Source organism: Propithecus coquereli, unplaced genomic scaffold (genome assembly GCF_000956105.1).
Source record: "Propithecus coquereli isolate 6110/MARCELLA unplaced genomic scaffold, Pcoq_1.0 Scaffold89, whole genome shotgun sequence".
In the NCBI taxonomy this organism is placed as follows: domain Eukaryota; kingdom Metazoa; phylum Chordata; class Mammalia; order Primates; family Indriidae; genus Propithecus; species Propithecus coquereli.
Window position 1 is genome coordinate 3,309,342 of NW_012155173.1, and position 26,200 is coordinate 3,335,541.

General features: G+C 39.1%; 1 protein-coding gene across 5 annotated transcripts; it reads left to right on the forward strand.

Annotated features, from left to right (window-relative positions):
• The first annotated feature begins 1,354 nt into the window (after positions 1-1,354).
• FBXW2 (F-box and WD repeat domain containing 2) lies at positions 1,355-26,200 on the forward strand. Of its 5 annotated transcripts, none has more exons than XM_012664437.1 (8): positions 1,355-1,428; positions 1,529-1,637; positions 6,491-7,000; positions 15,229-15,423; positions 17,515-17,648; positions 19,893-19,979; positions 20,575-20,744; positions 25,528-26,200. In XM_012664437.1, the coding sequence occupies exons 3-8, from the start codon at positions 6,511-6,513 to the stop codon at positions 25,814-25,816; spliced, it is 1,365 nt and encodes a 454-aa protein (XP_012519891.1). In that variant the 5' UTR covers positions 1,355-1,428; positions 1,529-1,637; positions 6,491-6,510; the 3' UTR covers positions 25,817-26,200. The 5 variants fall into 5 exon arrangements, with proteins under 5 accessions (XP_012519891.1, XP_012519895.1, XP_012519893.1 ...); XM_012664441.1 differs by having other exon boundaries at positions 1,376-1,428; positions 6,583-7,000; XM_012664439.1 differs by having other exon boundaries at positions 1,412-1,428; positions 1,529-1,909.

Sequence of the window (26,200 nt, forward strand, 5' to 3'; positions counted from 1 at the left end):
ACTCTCTGGCTTAGAATTCTACAGTGGCTTCTTGTTGCCTAACAAATCAAATTTTCTCTTGAGATTAGACTTTTGGGACAACATAGTTGACTTCTACCCCAAATAATCAATTTTTATTTCCCACATTTCAAATACCCTAGATAGAGTCTGGATGCTCTACCACTAACTGGATATGTGCCTGTCAACGTTGTTGTCTATGTGTTATGTCTGAATCATTGGACTGTGCTATTCAATATGGTAGCCAGGAGCCACATGTGGCTATTTAACTTAAATAAAATTAAGATTTTAGTTCCTCGATTACATTGGATACTTTTCAAGTGTTCAATAGCCATAAGAGCCTAGTGACTGCCTCATTGGATAGCTCCAAGAGATAACATTTCCATTATTGCTGAAAGTCTTATTGGACAATTCTGGCATAAGATACATGTGAACGTGTGTGTGTATATACATGAGGTTTATGAGCCAATACAGAGAGACAAAGATAACTTGTGCTCTGAACTTGGTTTGGATTGAAATCCTATGACTGCCATTTATTATGCCCTTAGGCAAATACCTGAACCTCTTTTGAGCTCAGTCTCCTCATCTTTAAAAATGGGGCTAATAATAACTACCTCATAGGGCTGTTGTGGGAATGGAGTGAGATGATACACATAAAGTGTTTAGAAGAATGCGTGGGACTTAGTGCAGTTTTAGTTCTTGCCGCTAACAGATTTGCATGCTTCATCTGAGGAGTGTACTCTAATTGTTATACAGATGAGAAAAAGTTCAGTAACCAGGCCACAGACACAGCCAGAGAGTGTAAATGCTGTGACTCAAGTCTGCATTATCTATCTTTTTTCGTCCACCAACCTCCTCCTCCGTTGCTTTTTCTCCTTAGCACTGACAAAGGCTTGCACCATGCCTTGCTTAGTTATTTGTTTATCTGTCTTCCTCTTCCCAATAGATGTAAACCCCAGGTGGTCAAGGATTTTTGTGTTTTTGTTCTCTAGCCCTATCCCCTAGAGCAGTGTTTGGGATACAGTAGGTGCTCGATGGGTTGTATGAATTTGGACATGTCTCTTAACTTCTCTGAGCCTCTCCTCTATAAAGGGAGGATAACAAGAAAAACTGCCGCAGCGTCGGTGCAAGATCAGAGTGGATGAGGGACATAACTGCCCTGGGCAAATCCGAACAAACCGTAGGAAAGACAGCTTTGGTAGAGGCTCCACGTCTAAGCGCCGTGAGAGTCTTACTGCGCGTGCTCCGCCTCCCTCTATTTTCTCCTCCCCCAATCCCCGGCCTCCCACATCCCCCTCCAGGCGGGGGCCGGAAGTGCAGCCGCTTCCTCCAGGCGCCGCGGGGCGGAGGGACGCGCGGAGATGACGCAGACAGCACCGGAAGCCGCTCCCCTGTGAGGCTGCGGACTGGGAGCGGCGGCCGTAGGTCTAGGTCTGTATGCGAGGCGGGGCCGGTCGGGGAGGGGGCTCTCGGGCGCCCGCGCTCTGCTGACCCGCCGCGCCTCGGGCTGTTTGTCTTTCTCTCCCTGCAGGCGCCATGGCTGCGGAGCGGACCCGGCCGCTGCGAGGCTCTGGCGGCCCGAGCGCGCCTAGTCGGTGTGAGCCCGGCGCGAGGTCCCGGGCCCCGGGGCACTCGCTCAGGTCAGTGCCGCACGGAACACGGCTCAGGGAGCGAGGGACCTGGGAGCGACGAACGGGTTGAAGGGATCTAGAGTTCATTTGAGACATGGGAAAATAGAGTTTCGGAGTTACTACCTCCTAATGCCTCGGTTACCTTAGCTGCAAAATGAGTTAACCATGTCCCAGGGCTGCTATGAGTCTGAAAGATGAAGTGTGGTGAGGTTGTTTACGAAGTACAAAGTGCTGTACAGTTGAGGGACTGCTCCATAATTGTGGGTATGCCGTGGAAACAGGTGTGTATGTGGGGTGCTGTTTGAAATAAAGCAAAGATAACAATATTAATGCTAAATAATGTAACTGACATTTATTGTAGGCTCACAGTGTGCCAGGTACTGTACTAAACGCTTTAAGTGCATTATCCTGTTTAATGCTCACAAAAACCCTCGTAGGTAATGCTGTTCGTAGCTACATTTTTGCAAGTGAGGAAATTGGGCTTAAGAAAATAGGTGAAGTGTTTTGCCCAAGGTCACCTAGCAACAAGTGGAGTTGCAGAACCCATATTTTATAAATGTTATTTTTATTCTTTCAAAGTTTTAAAAAATTCATCTTGAAACCGAAGGCTATTTTTTAATAATGTGGTGTATCGACATGGTTTGAAATTCAAAAATGTTTATAATAAAAAAGGACCCCTCCTGTTTCTCAGCTGCCGAGTTCTCTTGGGGGGTAACCAGTGTCTTCAATTTCTTGAATACTCAAAATATATTTTATGCATGTATAAGTTTATAGATACATATACATTTTTCAAAGCCTCTGCTCTTTAACTGATTATGCTTGGTAAGAAAAGGAGAATGATGAAGCGTCCTTCTTGACAACAACAGCAAATATCTTGCGTTCACTCTCAACTTGGCTAGGTTCTGGTGAACTTGGAGGGGAAAACGCGTTCACACTGTTTTATCCAGAATGTCCTGTCTTTAATAAGGCCTAGAGATACAGGTTTGGTTTTGTTTTGGGAGGGTAGGGACTGGGCAAGATGTTGAACCTGCTACTTCATATGCAACTCTGGGAAAGCCACTCCACTTCTCGAGCCATAAATTTCCTCATTGGTTAGTTAAGGGCAATATTATCAATACTTCCTTGAGATTGTGAAGATCAAATGAAGTAATGTTTAGAGTAGTATTTTAGGCTTTAAAGCCAACATAGGTATGAGAGTTGCCTAAGGGAACATGGGGAGATAATGGCAGAACCAGAGACCAAACCCAGGCTCCCATCTCCCAATTTAGGAGTCTTTTCATCACATGGTCCATTTCCTCAGAGCTTTGTGATTGTTAATATTTAGAGCGGGAGGGCAATTGCAATGTTTACTCTGAGTTGGGAAAAACGGGATGTGGGTAGGGTAGGGAGGAAAAGGCACCAGTGTGAGAAATCATAGCCTCCAGACAATAACTGCTCTTAATTATACATTTAAGCCCCTAGTAAGTTTGAGCCCTTGAGTTTTTCTTCCAGATATTTTTAAGAATAATTTTGTAAGATCATATTGTTGAAAGGGATGTTAGTGGTCATGTCCATTCTAGCCTCAGTGCCACAAAAAGCTTTCCTGCCAGATATTCGTAAGAATAAAACTAACAAAAAGTACCATTTAAATTACTGTAGTCTGGCTGCTGTGTTAAGTAAGCATGTCACTGCTTTATTTCTGAGTGTCACAATCCTCAAGTTGGGTGGGTGATAGCTTCCATTTTGTGGATAACAAAACCGAAGCTTAGAAGTTTGTTGAACATGCTCATGATCACGTAGGCGTAGGAAGGGGCTGAATCAGTAGGTTTGACTGACTTCCAAGGCATTTTCATTTATTGCATTCTGCCTCTGTATACAACCGTCCTTGACTGTTCACAGTAATGGGAAGCTCACCACTCTGAAGGCAGCTATTCCATTGTTGAAAGGCTCTGAGATTCAGAAGTTGCTTGTCATGTTGAATTGAAATCCCACTTCCTGAGGTTTCTCCCTGGGGATCTTGTGCTACCAGTACATGATATTCCTAGAGCCTCTGTAAAAGAGTTCGGCTTACACCTGTGACCTTAAGAAAGCCCCCTCCAAAGTCAGTTGATTCTTTTAGAAAAGTAAAAGTTGGTGTTTTTTAATAGTGCATTCTGCAGAGTTAATGGAAACTGCTTTATTAAAAAAGAAGATGCCTTTTTTATAATCAAAGATGAACTAGAAAAAGCCTCCCATTAGGGGTTAAGCAGCTTGAAGGCCAATCTGTAATGTAAGAGTTGGAAAACAAATTTCTTTCTTTTTTTTGTTTGAGACAGTGCCTCGCTCAGTTGCCCAGATGAGAATGTAGTGGCATCATCATAGCTCACTGCAACCTCAGACTTGTGGGCTTAAGCGATCCTCCTGCATTAGCCTCCTGAGTAGCTGGTTCTACAGGCGTGTGCCACCACGCCTGGCTAATTTTGTTTTTATTTTTATTTTTTGTAGAGATGGGATCTTGCTATTGCCCAGGATGATCTCAAACTCCTGGCCTCAAGCAGTCCTCCCGCCTCAGCCTCCCAAAGTGCTAGGATTACAGGCATGAGCCACCACGCCTGGCCTACAAAAATAATTTCTTATTATGAATTAGGAGAATATAGAAATTACAGAAGTGGCTGGGCTTTTTAAAGATGCCCACTGGGAAGCTTGGCCCATAATCTTCAGTAAATGTCATGGGCACATTAATTTGGCATGTTGTAGGATGTCTCTTAGATATTTGTGAATAATGGGAGCCTGATAATGTTTTAATGGGTATTTTAAATTTGCCATGTGGCCATTTAAGTAACAATTCAGCTCACATAAAATAAAAGCGTTTGTACTACAGGTGTGTGTCATAGTGTTCACGAGGAGATGTGATGGAGGAAGTCTCCCACACTTTTCACTGTAATATATAATTCCAGGGCAGGTGTTTTGCTGTGTGTTTTTAGTTAACAAGTATTAATTAACTAGCTGTTGCGATATTGTGCAGATGCCCACAGAAAAGGGTTGTTTTCTCTTGTTGTGAATGATTAATTTTAAAATAGAGAATTTCCAGGAATGTTATGTATAGAGGGATTTTGGGATTCAGAGGAAGGATGGGACTTGTGTGATAAATTGATAAAACCTTTAGTGAACTGATTATATTTTGGCAGCCACGTAAATCCTTAATATAAATTAATAAATTGTCTCTAGCCCAAACCCTTCAGCTTCAAAGATATTATCTTGAAGTCCAGAGTTCCAGAAACCAAAACTAGTGGACAGCAGATGATGTTATTGGAAGGTCTGGGTGCATCTACTAATAAATCAGACTGTGTTTTGTCCAATAACATTGTTGCCAAAGTTGATATTAGAAACTTAGAATTTTTACTCACCTTATATTAATGAAGTTGGTGGGTGATATCTTGCTTCTTGTATAGACCTGATCTAGGTTACATGTCTGGAAAGAAATCAATTTTCCTCTTCCACATTAATGTGGACATAAGATTTAAAATGAGTATGGCAGTCTTGTGAGAAACCAAGTAATTAGATTAGAAGGAACGATTTTTTTTAAATCATGGAAATGTTAAAATATATGAAAATAAAGAGAATAATAAATCCCTATATACTCATCACGCAGCGTTAAATTCTGTCAGCACATGGCCGATCTTAAGAATGGTTTTTAGTGGTTTGCTTTAGTTTTTGTTCTCTTTCGTTAGTTTAGTCCCCATTGGTAAGAGTGGATTGACACCTGTTGACACTAATGCAGGATACTTTAAAACTTTTTTGTCACAGTTAGTTCTTGGAGCACTTTGTTATTCTCCTAAAGGGGGAAATGGTCTAATCAGGTACAGATAGATACAGTACCCCTAGATCGTCTCACCAGGTTATATTCTCCTGGTTATCACTGACTTCAGAGAGAGAGAGGGCACTTGGTGTACTGATCTGGAGAGAATTGACCTCCAGTCTCTTCTGCTATTTGATAGATAGCTCTTTGTAGGCAAATCACTTACCTTCTCCGACCTGTAGTTTCCTCATTTGTAAAGTGAAGATGATGATACCTGTTTTTGGTGTTTTGTAAGCATCAGGATTATTAACTTGCCTTATTTATGCATGCTTCCAGGACCTTCATGGCTCTCTGGGGCACATGGTTAAGAATGGTTACTAACTCACATGAGGCTTATAGAAACAGACTGTTAGGCAAAATAAGGGCTTTGGTAATTCCTGCTCTAAAGAGGCTGGGCCATAAAGGAGGTGGAAGAACCAGAATACTCGAGGCACACAACTTCTACAGCTGCTTATTTTTCTTCCCCACACCTTTTCACCGGAACATCTATTGCAAAAGCAAATAGTTCTATGATTTTGGTGACAGGTCAGATTGTGCCTAGCATGGTAACTAATGTCTCAGGTTACTCCCTTGGTGACTTGCTTTATGGTTGTCATATCCTGGTGTTTATTTTTGTGATTTTAGTGCCCAAATTTAGTGCCCAAATAAATTCATTAAGGAAATAGTTTTATAATGGTTTTGATGGGGAGGGAATGTATTTAGAATACACTGTTTTATAATGAATGAATACTTTTTATTTTACTGTAAAGATGCATGTAGCATGTGCTAGACTCCAAAAGGAACAAGTCACGCACACCAACCTGTTTCACTGACTTATGTTTTGGAGATCATGATTTGTTAAAGTATGTTTTCTCAAATGTGTTTTCTTTTGCGTGCATGGAAAATTTTCAGATAAATATAGTGTATTAACTGTAAAGTTGTAGTAACTAAGCATAAAGTTGTAATGCCAAGTTTTTTACACTAATTTTTAATACTTCATTTGTTAGCAGTCTTGCTTGAACGGTCTTTTTGAACAGAACTAATACAATATTTTGATGTGCCACAGGTAAATTTTTCCATAACCTTATGGAGAGAAAGGACTTTGAGACATGGCTTGATAACATTTCTGTTACATTTCTTTCTCTGACGGACTTGCAGAAAAATGAAACTCTGGATCACCTGATTAGTCTGAGTGGGGCAGTCCAGCTCAGGCATCTCTCCAATAACCTGGAGACTCTCCTCAAGCGGGACTTCCTCAAACTCCTTCCCCTGGAGCTCAGTTTTTATTTGTTAAAATGGCTCGATCCTCAGACTTTACTCACGTGCTGCCTCGTCTCTAAACAGTGGAATAAGGTGATAAGTGCCTGTACAGAGGTGTGGCAGACTGCATGTAAAAATTTGGGCTGGCAGATAGATGATTCTGTTCAGGACGCTTTGCACTGGAAGAAGGTTTATTTGAAGGCTATTTTGAGAATGAAGCAACTGGAGGACCATGAAGCCTTTGAAACCTCATCATTAATTGGACACAGTGCCAGAGTGTATGCACTTTACTACAAAGATGGACTTCTCTGTACAGGTAAGAGACATTGGAACTGTTTTTTTGTTTTTTTATATTTCATAGGGTGCAAACTTAAGAATAAGCTACTCCTCAGGTTTGAGAATGGCAAGTGTTGATTATATGAGGTGTCTACAGTGGCATTTTTTTTCCCCATCCCTGAGTGGATTTTCCCCCTTTATCCTCTTTTTTCCCTCTAGAGAAGACAATCATTGTAAACTTTTACAAGAAAAAAGCTGCAGACATTCTTTTAAACACGTGAATCAGAAAGCTGTAGATTACTTTTTTCTATGCTTTTTCTCCATGTACAGTTCTACATGTTGGTTAATTTTGTTTCTTTTGCTATCAGCAATGATTTTTGGGAAAAAAACAGTGGAAAAATTGGTGTTAATCCTAGCAAGTAATTAGATCATTTTGGATGAATTACTTGACCTCTCTGTGTTTATTTCTTTGTCTGTAGAATATGGAAGGGAGATATTTCTTCCTTGCTCTGAAATCTTGTGATTCTAAGAAGAAATAGAAGTTGAAAGTTTAGGCCTGGGAACAAAGAGAGTTGGATGATTTTAAACTAGGCAATTAAATAACTTTATAAAACAATATAATAATCATTAAAATTTAAGAATTATGTATGCTAGCTTTCATTTATTATGGGCATATGTTTCTACATATGCTTATGGTCCATGGGCCTAGTGCCCATGTTTCAGGCAATACATTTTGACAGGCAATATAAATGTTAGGCAGTGTTTAGAATGGCTCCAGGCAGTTCTTATCAGTGATCCCAATGCCTATTTACTTACATTCTATATGATATAAAGGGATACTTGGTGTTCTTTTTTTCATCCAAGATAACTTCTAATAAACATTTGTATATTACCTAAACTACATAGTTGTCATTTTTAATAAGTATAAACTGTTCCTGTGTGTAATCAATCATCGTTATTTAGCCATTTCCATAATAGTGCATATTCAGGTTGTTTCTATTTATGTGACTATCTTTATTTGCATTACTTATTTCCCTCTTGAATTATTTGGGACAGATGCCTAAAAGTAGAATTGCCAGATCCACAAGTATGAATGATTTTATAGCTACTCTTAGTGTCCTTTCCAGATAGATTGAATTGATGCCATGCCCAGGGCAATCTTAAGTAACTTGTTTCTCTCAGAGTCTGAGCAGACTCAGTGTTAATATTTTTAATAATTAAAAGAGATATTTCTCAAAATTGTTTTAAAACTGCATTTCTTTATTCATTAAGGGTATATGTTTTCCCATGTGGTGATATATTCTCTGAAATGCTAGACACTTCACCAGTTATAGAAAATAAACATTCTTTTTAAGGCATTTCATGGTTTGGTTTGTCATCCTGAAGTTACTTCACTCTTACATTATTTTCCCTGTCTTACAAACCTGATTATTGAAACGGTGTCATTGGTTCTTCTGTACTTTGCTATACTTTTCCCAGTTGTGGTGATGGCTTTTCCATGTCCTTTTTGCCTCATGATCTATGTCAGGTATTTTTAAAGATTAAGATGCAGTATTGTCTTGGAACTGGAGCTCTTTCCCACTTAGGGAAATACTTGGAGTTGACTCATTGTTTTCACAACCACTTTTAGCTTTTTAAACTTTTTTCCTTCTCTCGTCAAACTTTACTTTTGCAATGCAATAAAGCCCCCCTTGGAGCAGAAGTAAAGGGGAAATATTCACTGAATTCTCTAACTACCTGGAAAGTTAATACCTACAATAAGTGGACCCAATCCTGCATTTTAAGTTTATTCTCTAGATGAGTTTGTATGTGATGTGATTTTTATTCTGATTAAATTCATCAGGTTTGCTTTTTGAGAATTATGCTGTACTGTGGCTGTTGGAAACAATCCAAAGCATTTGTTTAATTTTTCTAACAGCAGCATCCTTGGGAATGTTACTAGTGAGAGATATAGTCATTACAGAATTATACATGTGTTTGTGTCATCTTGTTACTTAAGACATTGAATTTTCACTGTGGTCAAACTGGGAAATCCTGAATTTGGCAGTAAACTTACAGTGACTCTCAGATTAGTTCCTTGAGCAAACAATAACACGGTATTACTAAAGAGATTGATGACTAATGCTAAAAATTGACGTGTAGATTCAGGTAGTTATCGTTCTGTTCTGCAGTTTATTTCTGAAATGGTAAGCAAGGAACAGAACCTTTGTGCTGTTCAGTAGATATTTATGAAATGCCTACCATTTGCAAAACAATGTGAGAGCCATACATAAGTGAATTAGAGCAGTTCTTTCCTCAGAGATTATACACGTTGGGATCAATAAAGTGACCTGATTGATGTAAAAGTCTCTGCATGGACTATAGCAAATCAGAGAATACGCTAGTTGCTATTCCCTTTTTGTAAATTGTTATCATGTGGGATTCAGGTTGCCAGATCTTTCTAAGAGAAGCCTCAAATCTAGATTTTTGTGAAATAGTCTGAATTTTTAAAATATATTATGCAGATTTTTGAACTGTTATGGTTTGATCATAGGCAACCTGTGAGCTGCTGGATTGTGACCTCTGGCTTATAGTTGAATAAGAGAAACGAACTATGAAAGAACTAAAATAAAATGATACAGTTGAACTGAATGGGGAAAAAAATCACGGTTGTTCAGAGAAAGGAGTCATTTCTTCCTTTGGGAAAACTGAACAGTGTTTATGTTGGGGCTTAAAGAATGGTAGACTCTATTAGACAGATGAGATAGTGAGTAAGGGCTTTCCAATAAGATGATCAGCATTAGCAAAGGCATGGAAGGCACTAAGCATGGAGCATGTAGGAGGAAAAAAGAAAATTCATTTTGCTTGGACTCTTAGAGTATAAGTAGGAACTCCTATACTATAAAGGAACTCAGAATATAGTCAGAAGAAATGGGCCTGTGCTATGTTAATAGCCTTGAATGCTGGGAACATGAGTTTGGACAATTTTCTATAAGCAGTAAGAACGCCATCAAAGATTTCTGAACAGAAAAAGGGCAAGAGTTAGAGCTTTCTGCTTCTGGTAGACCAGTGTTTCTTTTTTTTTTTTTTTTATTTCAGTATATTATGGGGGTACAGATGTTTAGGTTATGTATGCTGCCCTTACCCCCCCAACCAGTGTTTCTTATTTCTGTGAAACCCAGGTCCTCTTTTTATAATATATTTTACAGTATCTTCTTATCTTGAATTCATAGAAATAACTTATCTACACATACATATGTTTTTGAAATTGATATAATGCCTGAACTCTGATCCAGAGGGGAAATATGGGGGCTGTAATTTAAAATAATACACATTTAAACATGTAGTGCTGAAGTACAGCTATGTTTAAAAACAGTAATCAAATATTTGCACATACATGTGGTGTCATAGTGAACAAGACAGCTATAAGTGCATGTTGTATTTGTGTCATCGACACCATCTGTGATATGATCTTCTCAGTTGGTGGAAAACTCTTTGCAAAGTTCCCAACAAAACAAAGTACATTTTCCCTCAATTTACCTGGTAGTTGCACTCAGAATATTCAGTATATAATTAAACTGCAAATATACTTTCTAAAACAAATAGGCTTAGATAACTAAAAATAAGCTTTTCATTTATGAATATCTGGTAGAACCATCAAGAATGTTATACAGAATGTAAGACAATTCTTTTTGTGCACTGTCCCAAATATTGCAGGTTATCTGGCATTCCTGACCTCTCTGCCCAATAGATGCCAGTAATGTTCACAACCTCCACCATTGTGACAGTTGAAACCACCCCCATAAATTTCTAAAATACTCCCTTAGGATATGATACTACTCCTATTGAGACCTTCTGACATAGACAAATTAGAGCTTCCAAATTAAAGTAAGGACAAATAGGTCTAGACTTAGGATAGTAAGGGTAGAGATTTTTAAAAAGACTGCAGTTCCATGGTGAGCACTCTGGACTCTGAATACAGAGATTTAAGAAAAGAGCAGTTGAATAGAAGAACAGCCATTAAAGTAGAATTGACAGGATTTGGCAATGGAGTGTGTACGTGGCAAGCAGAGAGATTTCAGAAATGGCTTAGGTTGCTAGCTTTCTATGCCTGGGAAGATAATAGTGCTAATAACAAGACTAGAAAAGGAGGGAATAAATTTGAGAGGATAGATGGGGTTCAACTTGTGATGAACTGAATTCAGTTGCCTATTATATTTCTAAGTGAAGATTCCCACGGTATTTGGAAATGGAGGGTCAGCTTTGGAGAGTACTCAGGACTAGAGAGAAAGACATCATCACGGCTATGACTGGAGCAGTGAAATTTTAAAAGGAGATTTAGAAAGGAAAAAGAATAAAATCTAGAGTAGATCCTTGAAAAGTGTACTTGGAGAAGGGAGAGAGGTGAAAGAAACAGGACGATGAAGAGAGTTTCAAGAAGGAGAATGATAGCCTGTTCGAAAGAGGCACTGGTAAATGTTTATTCAGTTGGCCAACAGAGTCAAATGCCTCAGAGAAGTGGTTGAGGGTTGAGATATGATTCTACCAGTTAAATATTTAAACTTAACTTGATAAGATAGTTTGCTCCATTTGGGTTACAGCTCATTTTTCTGCCTATCTGTGTTACATACCCATCCCTGACTTTTTTTTTATATATCAAAGTAATGTTTTCATTCTATTTTCTGAATTGAGAGAGATTTTTTTTTCTTCCATGAAATGTAAGAGTCCACATTTATTTAGTCCTCTTTCACTTCGGGTTAGTCTGTGCAGCAAATGGGAGTCCAGAGGGGAGGCTGACATAAAGCAGGAAAGGAGCAGAGAAACAGTGGCTCCTAAAGTGAACTTGTACTGCCGTAAAATGGAACTCAACCTGATTATTTTTTGATGTTTCTTTAGGGTGTAAAACTGAATGGCATAACATTTTCCTGTGTAAACTAGCTTAAATAATTAGTTTGGATAATCTCTCCTCTAGTTTTTTTTTTCAAATTGTGGTAAAACATACCTAACATAAAATTTACCATTTTAACCATTTTCAAGTGTACAGTCCAGCGCCATTGGGTGCATTGACGTTGTCGTGCAGCCATCACCACCATCCATCTCCAGAACTGTTCGCATCTTCCAAACCAAAACTGTATCAGTTAAACACTAACTGCCCATCCACCTTCCTTCCAGCTTGTGGCAACCACCATTCTACTTTCTGTCTATGAAGTTGACCACTCTTGGAACCTCATATAAGTGGAATCACCCAGTATTTGTTCTTTTTTGACTAGCTTAATTCACTTAGCATGTCTTCAAGGATCCTCTATGTTGTAATGTGTCATAATTTCATTCCTTTTTAAGGCTGAATAATATTCCACTGTATGTATGTACTGTATTTTGTTTATCTTCTTCCCTAGTTTTTACCTAGCCTTCTTCTATTAATAGTTTTGCCCTGCCTCAAACCATTTTTCTATGATCTAACCATAGTGATCATTCAGAAATGCAAATGAGGTCATAGTTAAACATCCTCCTGACCCAGTTCTCTAGCCTAACCTTGCCACTATTTCCTAGTCAGACTGAAGTGGTTTTGTAAACAATGTTCATGTTTTAGGCAATGCATTGTAAATAATTCATAGGCAGTTTTTAGAATGTTTCCAAATAGTTCTCTATGAATTGGCCCCAGTGGCTATTCACATATTTTTATATGTGATATTTAGTAGTTACTTCAGTGGGTATATACCAGGGATTCACAAACCATGGACTGTGGGCCAAATCTAGCAGAATAGAGTAATTGCGACAGAGACTGTATGGCTCGCAAAGCCTACGATATTTACTGTCAGGTCTTTTACAGAAAAAATTTAGCTGACCTCTACTGTATACTGTTTATTCCTTTTTTTTTTTTTTTTGGCCCGATTAACTTGAATTTCAACTAGTTAAAACTTAAGAGTTTTTTTAAGCCGTGAAATCCCTTCTTCAAACACTCCCACACCAAAGCCGGGCTTAAAAGCAAATAAAAGGGGGTATAGTTGAGGAACCAATCATGCTGCTACTAGACGTGTTCATAGAACACCCACATGTTGAGGAGCACAATCGTAAACTCAATAAGCTTTACCTGAGACATTTTCTCTTTTTATCCCCTCCTTGTATTTGCTGTGGGCTTTTGTACTCCCTACCACTTACCGTGTCGAATTATTGTTGCTTATTTAGCCTTTTTGTCTTCCCAAAGACAAAAACACTGAATAAAGCAGGCCCAAGTAGACTAAGTGCTATGAGAGCAGGAGCCCTGCCTGACACAGAAGTTCTATAAATACATGTTGAATGAATGAGACCCCAGTTGAACACTGGTAATAAATCAGAACCAAGCTCATATAGGACCTAAAATGATTTCTTTTCCTACTCTAGTTCCTTAGGAATACAGTCACAAAATGCCTAATCTGAAAGACCTTAAAGAATATCTAGATGGGTGCTGACCAGTATAGTAGCCACTAGCCCCATATGCCTTTTGAGTACTTGAGCTGTGGCTAGTCCAAAATGAGATGTGAAATACTGGATTTCAGAGACTCAGAATGTGAAAGAATGTAAAATATCTCATTAATAATTTTTTTTTTTTGAGACAGAGTGTCACTCTGTTGCCTCAGCTACAGTGCCGTGGCGTCAGCTCACAGCAGCCTCAAACTCCTGGGCTCAAGCGATCCTCCTGCCTCAGCCTCCTGAGTAGCTGGGACTACAGGCATGTGCCACCATGCCTGGCTAATTTTTCTATATATTTTTAGTTGTCCAGCTAATTTCTTTCTATCTTTTTAGTAGAGACGGGGTCTCACTCTTGCTCAGGCTGATCTGGAACTCCTGAGCCCAAACGATCTGCCTGTCTCGGCCTCCCAGAGTGCTGGGATTACAGGCATGAGCCACCGCACCCGGCCTCATTAATAATTTTTATATTGATTTTATATTGAAATGATATTTTTGAAATACTGAGTTAAATCATTTTCACACATTTCTTTTTACTTTTTTTAATGGAACTATTAGGACATTTTAAATTACATATGTGGTTTGCATTGTTTCTATGGGACAGAACTGTTTGAGACCACTGGTTCTCAAAACTGCTGAGGAGGTAGAATTACCTTGCAGACTTTTAAGATTATTGCACACCACCTCAAATATTCTAAATTAGAATCTCTGGAGATAGAGCCCTGCTTGTGTGTTTTGATAAAGCTTTCCAGATGATGCTGATGTCTCACCTGCCCATGTCTACCGACCAAGTCCTACCCCACTTTTTATACAGTGGGAAACTGAGTCCTAAATATTAAAGTGACAATAAATGTATTTATGCTCTCATAGAGTTTTCCCAGGTTAAAATTCATGCTCTTTCTTAAATGATGGCTGTTTTTCCATTGTCTGAAGTAGTGGCTCTTGGCTGAAGGTGGGATTGTGACTGGCATTATTTATTTAGTCATTTCAGCTTTTTTGAAAACTGGTCATTTTGGTGCTTTCCTGGGATACTATGTTGTTATCATAGTGGCTGTATTTAGTATGTTCTCAAAAATGTCTTTTTCTTTTTCAACTCTTATTAAAGGAATATTGCGAGACATGAATTAATTATTATGATTTTAAACTTAAAGCAAAGTTCTGAATTTATCACCATGATTAGTATTGAATTTTCATCAGAGGCAGAACTGAAACCTACTTTTTCCTATGGAATCTTAAGAGGCTTATTACAAACTCTTTGTTGAGTTGTGACTGGGGATAATTTATCCCTGATTTTCTTTGAGGTTCTTTTGTAAAGTTCAAGATGGCTCAACAGTTAGCAGTTAGCTTTTGCAGAATTTAGCTCATGATCTGAGGTTTATCTTTGACTTGCCTTGGAGTGGAATACATTTCAGACAGACAGCTTTACTATTCAGCATTCCTTATTTGTTCAGAGCTGTTGGGTAATGGACAAGCATGCAAGTGTAAACATGCAGTTATGGGTAGTATCCATCAATTCAAGGCTCAAATCGGAGAGCTCTTGATAGCAGAGGATTTATCAAAATTTTCAAGTGGAAGCACCAAGGGATGCTTTAGTGTAATACACTTCTATAGCCTGGAAAGTTAAGGGAAAAGGACTAAACCAGAAAGCTTGGATTCTGTCCCAGTGCTTTTGATACCATTTTGGTGACTGAGCAAGTCACCATGTTTGGTTTCCTCAGCCATAAAGTAGGGGTGCTAGAAGAAGGGAACATTAAGGTTCTCCTTTAAGAATACCATGATTGAAGATTGATTTTCCTTTTATGGCATCTGTTTTCTTATTAACCTCTTGTTTTTCTCTTGAAGGGTCAGATGACTTGTCTGCAAAGCTGTGGGATGTGAGCACAGGGCAGTGTGTTTATGGCATCCAGACCCACACTTGTGCAGCGGTGAAGTTCGATGAACAGAAGCTTGTGACAGGCTCCTTTGACAACACTGTGGCCTGCTGGGAGTGGAGCTCCGGAGCCAGAACCCAGCATTTCCGGGGGCACACGGGGGCGGGTGGGTTGTCCTTTTTCAAGGGTTTTTATAATTATTTTAGCCACATCCCTTAAAGCCTGGAGCCAAGAATGAAACTTTTTTTTTTTAATTTAAACTGCCTTTTTCCCCCCTTTTCACAGTCACTACCCTTATTTCCCTTTATTTCAGTTATTTTTTGGAATGTTTTCCCTAATTTTGCTGCTTCTTGGCCCATTTTAAAACTCTTTATGTACCCTTGTGCTGAGAGGGGTAGTTCTCCTCTTCTCCTATTTCATTTATGTCCTGTTGAAGTCAGTCCCCTTTACTTTTACCAGATTCCATACCTCCGAATTGAGTAAGGCCTATACTTTTAAATATAGTTCATTTTATTTGTAGAATTAGGGCTGAAAGTCCTTTGGGGTGATGGTGGTTCCCAGATTGTGTGGTCTGTACAGATTATATCCAATTTAAGCTTGGTTGACAATGGATTAAAACAAGCTACCACTTAGAGATAAGGTGAAAGAAACAGATACCTGAATGTTTCCTGATAAATATATAGCAGCCTTATTTGGCAGAAAATTGGTCATTTGAGTATAGCCTTGAGACTCGAGCTTCTCCCTCTGTCGTATTTTATTTTGGAGTTTCGTGTAGAAATTATAATGAGCTATTTCCCAGCCTCTTGTGCAGCAGCTCCCTTCTTCCTTTCCCTGTTGACCTGCTGCTTTAGCCTCTGATAGTCATAGTCTGTGCTGTTAGGCATCACACGTACGAGGAACCTTCTGGGACTCCCTGAACAGGTTAGGTCCCTCTGCTGGAGATTTCCCAATAACCTGTATTACTGTCATACCACTCATCATACGAGTAAGTATGATAATCTTACTTCCCCACCAGACTGCGAGCTCCATAAAGACAGCGATCCTGCCTGTCTTGTTCACCCTTACGTCTTGAGTTCTGTGCACTGTACCTGGTGCTCAGTAATTCTTCGAAGTAAACCTAGCTGTTTTGCTGATAAAAGCAAATATTTTTCGTTTCATTTTATTTGTCCTCCTATTTGTTCTTCTTTGGCCCTTGCTGTCTGCTACCATTCATTTGTTTTAGAAATATAATATTTGAAGGTGCATGATTTAGTATGGAACTTAATATATTAAACTGAGTGTAATATTCCGTAATGTCAAGATGTACCATAACTTCCAGTTGATTTTATTCCTGATCAACTTTGAGAGCCCTGCTCTAAACAATTTTCTCCTTACTGTTCCATGGACATTGCTATGGTTTTTCTTAACTTCATGCCTTTGCTGTTCCCTCTATCTGCAATATTCTTTTTCTTTTCTTGATAAACTCTACTCATCCTTCAGGGCCCATCTCCAATATCGCCTCTTCCCTGAAGTCCTCCCTGATACCCCTGGGCAGAGTTAGTCATTCTCCTTGGTGTTCCCCTAGCAAGAGGTAAACATTTGTTTTTTTTTGAACTTTTTCCTCCACCCCGCACTTAGACTGAGTTCCTTAAAGGAAGGATCCCTGCCTTCATCGCTGGGTCCCCAGTGTTCTTTAGAGCTTGGCAATTTGAGTACTCAGTATACTGCAGACACAGTTTTAGGTGTTGGGGATACAGCTGTGAAGAAAGTCAGACACTATTTTGAGTAAATGGCTTAGTCTGACCTTTGAGATCTTGGTTTTTTTGTTTTTTTTTTTTACACTGGCTTTTCTTGAGTCTGAATACTGTTTTACAGGTTTCTTTCTTTACATTTGGTCTTATTATTAGTGCATACCTGAATAGGGCTACATATGTTCTGTTTTCTGCATAAGCTAGATAAAGTTTTGTGTAGTATTAGGCAGTCCTAAGAAGGAATGCCATTATCTCCAACACTCGTTTTGCCTCTCATTCTGAAGCTATTGCAGATAAAAGATACTGTTCCTGCGACTTTCCAACCTTAGAATAATCTATAATAATAACAATTTTGAAATAGTTTTTTCATCATAAAATTGCTGGTTGAGTAGCACTGTTCTTAACAGTGTCTCTGTTTGGAAAATTACGTAATTGGGCAGCTAGGGAAAATAGATGTTATTGAACTCTATTATAAAAGACCCACCGACAGAGACAAGTTTTAACTTTCTGCGTGTTATATACACTAGTGTTTAGTGTGGACTACAATGATGAACTGGATATCTTGGTGAGTGGCTCTGCAGACTTCACTGTGAAAGTATGGGCTTTATCTGCTGGGACATGCCTCAACACACTCACCGGGCACACGGAATGGGTCACCAAGGTAGGAAAACATAAAAGAAATCTTGATGTCACGCTTTTGGGGGAGGGGAGGTAGAGCCTGGTAGTCAGTGCCTACTAAGTGGTAGGTGAGTCATAAAATGGAATAGATGTAATACCAACTGTGATATTGTACAACAGTGACCAGCATGTGGAGGTACATAGTAAATAGTTTAGCAAATGAATAACCAATGGACATGGAAAGATGCCCCCAATATATTAGGTGGGTACAGGGGGCAAATAGGTTATATACAAAAAAGTATGTAGAGTGTGATACCAGTTTCTGAATGTGTTTATGCATCAAAAGTTTGAAGGTGATTATTTCTGGTGGGATTGTGGGCACTTTTTTCCCTTTAGAATGAACATCTTTTTTAATCAGAAAAGCAATTTTCATTTTGATAAAATGGTGCTTGCAAGAAGATGAAAAATGTATAGACTCTTAAAATACTGTGATGTTTTCAAAACAAGATTGTTGTGAGAATCAAATGCAGTGTTATAATGGATATGCCATGTAGAAGCACTTTTCTTAAGTTTACCGTGCTGTTCTGTGAGGGGCTGAGGATACAGGAGTGAGCAAAATAGACTTAGGCTTTACCCTTATGGATGTTAGTCTGGAGGAATAGTCGTTAAACAGTAATTTCACAAATAAATACGTAATTACAGATTGTGCCAAGTTCTGTGAAGAAATGTACAGTGTTGTATGAGAAAGTGTAGGAAAGTAATTAATTTAGGGAAAGCTTTTTGCGAAGAGGCAAAGCATGAAGAATGAATAGGAGGTAGCTGTGGAAAGAGTGGCAGAAAGAGTGTTTCAGAGGGCATAGTATATACACAGGCCTGGGATAGGAAAGAACTTGGACATTTGATGACCCGGAAGGAGGACAGTGGAGTCATGCTGTAGTTGGGGGAGATAGGTAAAGAGGTGGTCGTCATGTATGATTTATGAGGCCATGATAAGGACGGTGGATATCATAAGTGTACTAGGAAGCAATTGACAAGTTCTGAGCAAGGGTCTAATGTGATTTATGTTAAGAAAATAACTGCTAAGTACAGAATAGACTAGAGTGGGGCACAAGTGGATGCAGGGTGACCTTTTAGCCTTTGTAGTAGTCTTAGCAAAAGCAACCTATGACTTGGATTGGGTGACAATAAAGAAAGAGAAGGGCACCAATGAAGGATATATCTTTAAGATAAGCTACCTGAACTTGCTGATTGATTGTAGGGAACAAAGAAGAAGAGAGAGTCAGAGATGACTGGTGGGTTTTAGACTGGGTGGATGATTGTCTTTTTTTTAAATAGATGATGCTGAAAGAGCAGTTGTGAGATGATCAATAATTATGTGTTGGGCACATTAAGTTTTTAAATAGAAAAGTTATATATTATAAGGCAGTTTGGTATTATGGGAAACCCAGTAAACTTTGGGCCAGGACACTGTTATGTCTTGGACCAGTTACTCCTCCCTTCAGGACCTGAGTTTTATCATCTGCTAAATGTTCCTGTGAATATTAAATGAGATGTTGGAATAGCACGGAGTAAGGTGCCTGATACTTAGTAGCAGGTCTCTCCATTTCAACTGAATGTGCAATCCAAGCTTCTGAGTGAGTGAAGCCTGCCTCCCCTTTCACTTTATGCTGATTTATTACAAAAGTAACTAGAGCCTCGTGTTTACAGATATCCCAAGTGCTAGTGGAATGTTAGCTTGTATTATGTTATTATTGCTGTTATTTACGTTGTTTTATTTCATCTTCACTGCAGTTATATGAGATAAGACGATAGGTGCCTTGTCTCCTATTTTAAAGATGAGGAAACAGAAACAGAGTTTAGATGGTCCTGCCCAAGATTGCAAAGGAAGTATATGGCAGATTCTGGTCCCAAGTCCATTGCTTTTTCCTTTATAATGCACATGTTTATGGAAGCAGATCATTTGCATCTACTTCAGTGTCTATGGACTTTTTTCTTTTCAGTTCCTTTTATTTTCTATGGTCACATTTTATAATTTTTAAAATCATCCTGATATTTGCTTCTAGACTAAAGCTAAGATTTATGCCAGCAACATTAGACACTTTCAGATACTACTAATAACAGATTGTTGTAGTAAAAATCTTAGTAGAGATTAACTTGGTAATAGAGTTATAGCTTAGCTATTCTAGCATAACATCATTTCAACCTCATTTTCTTATTTTAATTAAAAAAATCAGTACAGCAACAGCATTAAAAAGATCTTTCATGACATGGATATTTATATTTGCAGGTGGTTTTGCAGAAGTGCAAAGTCAAGTCTCTCTTGCACAGCCCTGGAGACTACATCCTCTTAAGTGCGGACAAATATGAAATCAAGGTGAGTTTTTTCCTCCATTAATTTGCCTCATCAAAAAAAAACTGGCAAATATGAGAAAAAGTGATATGGCAAAGGGAGACTATTCCAAGGGGAGAGCAGGAATGTCTTAGTCTAAGCCATATTAAACCCATTGGAAGAGGAGATGATTCATTAGCTCTGTGTCCTATGCAGTTTCTAAACTCTGATTTATAAATGAAAAAGAAATCCACAGAAATTTATTTTCAACCTGTTCTTACTATTTTCTTAAGACACATATCTCCTGCCCTCCTCAATTCTTAGATCTAAACTATGAAGTCAGATATTCATTTGTTACAATGATTTGCAAAGAGGTTACAAAACACTCTTATATATATCTTTTTGCATGTTTTAAACTGTCCCTTGTGGTAGGCATTATCTTCATTGTAGGAACTGAGGTTTAGAGAGGTTAAATATTTTACCTGCGATTGCACAGAAGAATCAGAACTTGAAGGTATGGTTCTTAACTGTAAAATGTGTGGTCTTTCCAGTATCTGACTTCAGCAAAGGCCACATTGTGTAAGGACAAGCTTTTCTGTAGTGATGTGATCTGTCATCTTTCCTAATTTTTTTTCTGTAGATTTGGCCAATTGGGAGAGAAATAAACTGCAAGTGCTTAAAGACATTGTCTGTCTCTGAGGATAGAAGTATCTGTCTGCAGCCAAGACTTCATTTTGATGGCAAATACATTGTCTGTAGTTCAGCACTAGGTCTCTACCAGTGGGACTTTGCCAGTTATGATATTCTCAGGTAATGTTTCCTTAGACTTCATGCTTTACCTTTGAAAGTCAATAGTAAAGACAAGACTAGATACCTGGATATCCCTGTCCATAGCTTGCTTTTAGGAAATGTTTACTAAATATTCACTAATGTTACTAAATGTTCAGTTACAAACAGGGTTATATATACTGAACATTCACACAGGAAAAATATTTTAGATGTAGTAAGCAAATGAGAAATAGTTATATGCTGGAATCGCCTCTACCTCTGAATCACAAGCCACTTCTCCTTTCAGATTGAACAAGCTTTTCTGGAAAGTGAAAGGCTTGGATGAAAAGATCCTTCAGATCTCTTCTCGTTCTAGTATTTTAAGTTCTACTTCATAGTCAGTTAAAATTCTGCCTTGTTTTATAAGCCTGGTCAACTTTAGTGGGGTCTAGAGATCAAGTGACTTTCTGTTGACTAGTAGAAAGGCAGAGGTACTTAGAGAAGAGTACAACTTGTAGGGTTTTCCTGCAAGGAAATAAGAAGAGGTCCATGGACAAATAATTAGACCCCTCTTGGAGACTGGCAGTTATCTGATAGCACATTCAAGGCTGGTGGAAGCCAGTGCCATGTGGTAATTAAGAGAACTTATTTTGGTGATAGACAAACCTTGGTTTAAGACCTGGGGCCATCTCTTACAGGCTGCGTGATTTTGTGAAAGTTTCTTAACCCCTCTGTGCTTCAGTTTTCTCACCTATAAAGTGAGTGCTAAATGAAATGCTTGTGAAGAGGACCTGGTACAGGACCTGGCAATTCTTTATTACTAATAACTCTAAGAAGCCCTATATAAAGAAACCTGTTTGAATTTGTTTAACTTACTGTACTTCACAGCTCTTGGTGCACGCACCTATTAACAACTCATAGAATTATTGAGTTATTGACCCACAGCGTGGGTCAGGATATGCTGACTTGGGGGAGTACAGAATATTGAACATTCTCTTCATTGTTTTTATGCATGACTGTTTTGAGATCAACTTGTATGGGATCTGATCACACTAGCCAACAGAACTGGCCCCATCTCTCTGGTCACAAAGTACTCCATTTATGTCTTCCTAGAGTCAGACCAACATTTCTAACCAGTTAGGTTTCAGAGCTGTTAGGTTTCAGAATCAGTCATAGAAATGATTGATGATTTGATGCTTTGAAAGAAAAGACTGAGCCTAGAAAACACCAGAGTAAGCTTTTCATTTTATAGATGGGGAAACTGAAGCTAAGACAGGCTAAGGTCCTTGCCCAGCATTCCACATCTCACCCTGGTCCAGCACTCATCCGTCTATGGCTGGATTATCCAGAAGGCATATACTTAAGGTACCAGGAAGCCAGGGCACCAAAAAACAAGAAAAGAAAGATTTGAAAGTACTTGATATTTTGCAAAGAAAAAAATTCAAATAGTCACCTTGGGAAAAAATAACATCTTTTACAGTTTAATATTGCTTTTATTTTGAATTTATTTTGAATTAAAATTTTGGGAGGGAGGGTGCAAAGGTACGGTGGGACAGAGGTATCATAATCATTTTAATGCTTAGAGTCCCTAAAGGTTTTAATTTCATCCTGCATCTACTTTTCTCATGTATACTTCTGACTCAGAATATATAGAGACTCTAGAGTCCCAGATAGAAGTTGTGTTTGTTTTTAGTGCTTGGATACACTAGCTTTAAGTAATGAACCTGCTAGGTTGTTCGGTGGTAGGAAGTGCTAGGTTCAGATTTTTCTTTGAAAAGGGGCTATTTTGTCTCTGCTTTTTTCCCTACAAACACAAATAACCAACATCTTTTGAAACCGTAGTACAAATCCTGTGGCATCAGTTGCTAGGACCAGGTAGGGCAACTTAAGCTTTGAAGCTAATTGAAAAGAAGCAAAGCATAAAGGACAGCATACACATTTTTTAATGATTGAGACAAGAGGAACCTAGTACAGGGTACTTTGAGACCCTACTTACTTTGTGGAATAAAGGAAGGCTTCCGTGAGGAAGAGAGATTGAGGCTGAGCTCTAAAGGATGAGTGTATCTGTCTTAACTAAGTGCCAGGGGTGAGTGTGTAATGAGGATTCTGTAGACTGAGGATCTGTCTGAAGGTCCTGAGGCCAAAGGAGCCTAAAAGAAATTCGTCAAATGCATCAGTGTGGCTGGAGATGGGAGGTGCAATAGGGAGCCATCAAAGAGTTTAAACAAGGTGGTAACAGGATCAGATGTTAGTGTGAGGTTCACTGATTGAAAGGGGCTAAGAGTAGAGGCGGGAGGTCAATAGAAAGCTATTGGCAATAGTGCAGGCAAAAGATGGTGTCTGGGACCAGAGCTGTGGTAATGGAGAGCATAGTGAAGAAAATTTTTAGAGAAAAATTTAGGAGGTAAAGTCAATAGAGCTTGGTGTTTGAATTTGTGATTTGAGTGAGGAGGAGAGTTGGATGGTTGCCATGTTTCCTAGCTTGAACAACTGCGTAAATGAGCAGGGGAAGAAATAGAAGAACAGGTTTGGCTGATAAATTCAGTTTTGGATAGGTGGAGTGTAAGGAACTTTGTCTTGTTCACTACTAAATGCCTGGTACCAACAGTGGCTAGCTCACTTTAGGTTCTCAGTATTTGTTAAGTGAATGAACATGAATTATCCAAGTGGAAAATGATGAAATGAGCTGTTGATTGTAACTCATCTGGAGCACAATGATTGGGACCTCTGTTTCCCCTTTACTTGAGGTTAATCCCAGTGCACTACTTTCCCTGGTATCAGGCTCCATCTTGTAGACCTGTAGCCTTATAAAGGCTCATACCAGAGGGAGTGTTCAGTGATTGATTTTGGATGAATGCTGTTCTTCAGCATATCCATCTGGTTACCTCTTTTAGCAGGGGTTTCTTCCATGTTCGGTCTAGCAAGGTGAGCTTATTCTCTGCTCTGCTTTTCAAACAGGGAACCAGCACTTATTAACTATTTTCTTAGTTTTGTAGAAGTGATGCCATATTGATATTCTTAGTATCAGGGAATTTTAAGAGGAACACATGCCCATGATGGAAGAACTGTAAAATTTAGAGAGGCCTTTAGTGTTCTCTCAATTTGGAATGCCCAGTTGTATTTCTTCTTCAAGAAAGAGAAAAAATAGTCTTCTAGGTCCAGCTGATAAAATGTAGACTGATTCATTCACTCCTTGGTATTCCCATCATCTCCATTGGAGTGTTTGCACTGAGCCTGTTCTCGCATGCTCTGACAGTTACATGCTGTGCCCTCCCATTCTAAGGGACAGAGACTGTCCTGCTTATCTCTTTTCAGGAGCCCAACTAGCACTCAGCATGTATGACATTTAGAAAACATTCGTTCAGTTGAAATCCATTCATTTATGCACTCATCCATTCATTTAGGAAAGAGTTGTGCTCCTCGACTAGAGATGCTCACTGCCTTCCTCACAGAAGGCAGTTGGAAGGTTCTGGAGTCAGACAGATTGGGGCTCATTTGCTAGGTCTGCATCATGTTAGCTATGTGGCCATGGCAAGACCTTTTACTCTTAGCCTCAGTTCATTCAGTAGTGTAGTGGAGATAATACCTCTACCTCATTGCATTGTGAGGATTGAGATAACATGTCAATTACGAAGTTCAGTGCCTGGCTCGTGGTAAATGCTTGATAAAAAAGGAATGTCTCCCCCTTCCTAATATGAGACTGAAATCTACTTTATAACTCTTTGCCTTTGATCCTAGTTCTGTCTTCTAGAACTTGTAATGTCTGGCTTCTCTGTCACACATCCTTCACTGTTTGGAAGGAATGCTCATGTGTAGTTTTCCTGTCCTTGCTAGTAGTTCTTTTCCTCCCCATCTCAGCTCATATCCTTCAGCTGTACTGGCTTCCAGCTCCTCCCCATTCTCGTTGACCTCTTGGGCCTACACTAGTTCGGTGGTGTCCTTGTTTAGAGGTTAAGCTTCTCTCCCATAGGAACCCAATCATATTGTGGAGCATTATTTGTATTCCCTTTGTAGCTGTTTCCCTAGTCCCTCCAAAGAGGACATCAACTTTTCTTGTTAACCTTTTGCTTCATAAAGGGTGCAGAAAACAGAAGCTAAGTTTTTGTTTGTTTGTTCCTTTGTGCTGCTGTTTAGCTAGGTCTCTCCTAGCCTTTGCCATTGATGTTTTAGAAACTGCCCCTAAGAAGGTTAGGGCTGTCCTCCCAACTCTCCCAGTTATCTTAGACATCTTCTGAATCTATTATTAATAAATGTTTCTAAATTATTTTGGAAACTTTTAATATTTTCAGCTGCTAGTATTTTTAGAGAGAAACCCATTTGTTTTCTGCCTGCTGAGTAGAGTAGCGCTTGAGTTCCTTGGCTTTCAGATTTATTCTGCACTTCAGGATATTCCAGTATTCTAGGATTTGATGATTAAGTCTTTTTACCTAGTGGTAAGCGTTGACTCTTGGATTCTAGTTCTGAATCCTTATTCAAAGTATTTACTCTGCGTGGGCTTCAGTTTTCACATCTTAAAAATTAGAATGTTAAATAATCTGTAAGATCCTTTCTAGCCTAGAAGGATGTTTTGTGCTTTTATAAACTTTCATCAGACACTACCCTTCCCTGACATGCCATTATTTTCAGACCGAAGAATTCTCCTCTCCTGTTTTTTATGGGGCAGAGCTTTTTGTCTTCATATTTCCTTTTTATCAAAAACTTTCATTTACCTCTAAATTGGCTTGAAATTTATATTGGTTTTAAAGGTCTCCAGAAAAAATTACAGTAGCTTAAATAGAAGCAAAGTTGCCTTCTGGTTCATGGTCCCTAACTCTCATCTTTGTAGGGTCATCAAGACTCCTGAAATAGCAAACTTGGCCTTGCTTGGCTTTGGAGATATCTTTGCCCTGCTGTTTGACAACCGCTACCTGTACATCATGGACTTGCGGACAGAGAGCCTGATTAGTCGCTGGCCTCTGCCAGAGTACAGGAAATCAAAGAGAGGCTCAAGCTTCCTGGCAGGCGAAGCGTCCTGGCTGAATGGACTCGATGGGCACAATGACACAGGCTTGGTCTTTGCTACCAGCATGCCTGACCACAGTATTCACCTGGTGTTGTGGAAGGAGCACGGCTGATGCCACAAGCCACCACCGCTGACTGACTTTGGGTGCCAGGGCTGCGGGTTTTGGGTGCAACCTCTATGGCAGCCGACTGCATGAACCAAAGTTCTCACCTAATGGTATCATCACGCAGTGCACAATCATATATCTATGTTTGCCAGGGGGCCAGGGCTCGGGGTGGGGGAGGGCTTGTTTTATTGACATACAGTGCAGCATGCTAATGGGGTACACCATTGACTTCATTTGTACTTAGTTATGTTGGTCATTATAAGAGGATGCATTTGGGGTTCATCTTTCTTGAGTGGAATATTGGTTTTAAGAAAGCTAAATGGTTCATTAATCTGCTAATTGGTTGCCTATAAAATCACATTCAGTCTGTTATTAAAGCTTTTTACCATA

Coding starts and splice junctions, on each gene's coding strand:
- FBXW2 (XM_012664437.1), top strand. CDS start 6,511: ATGGAGAGAAAGGACTTTGAGACATGGCTTGATAACATTTCTGTTACA. Junction 7,001..15,228: donor AGATGGACTTCTCTGTACAG/GTAAGAGACATT, acceptor TTTCTCTTGAAG/GGTCAGATGACTTGTCTGCA. Junction 20,745..25,527: donor GCCAGTTATGATATTCTCAG/GTAATGTTTCCT, acceptor TCATCTTTGTAG/GGTCATCAAGACTCCTGAAA.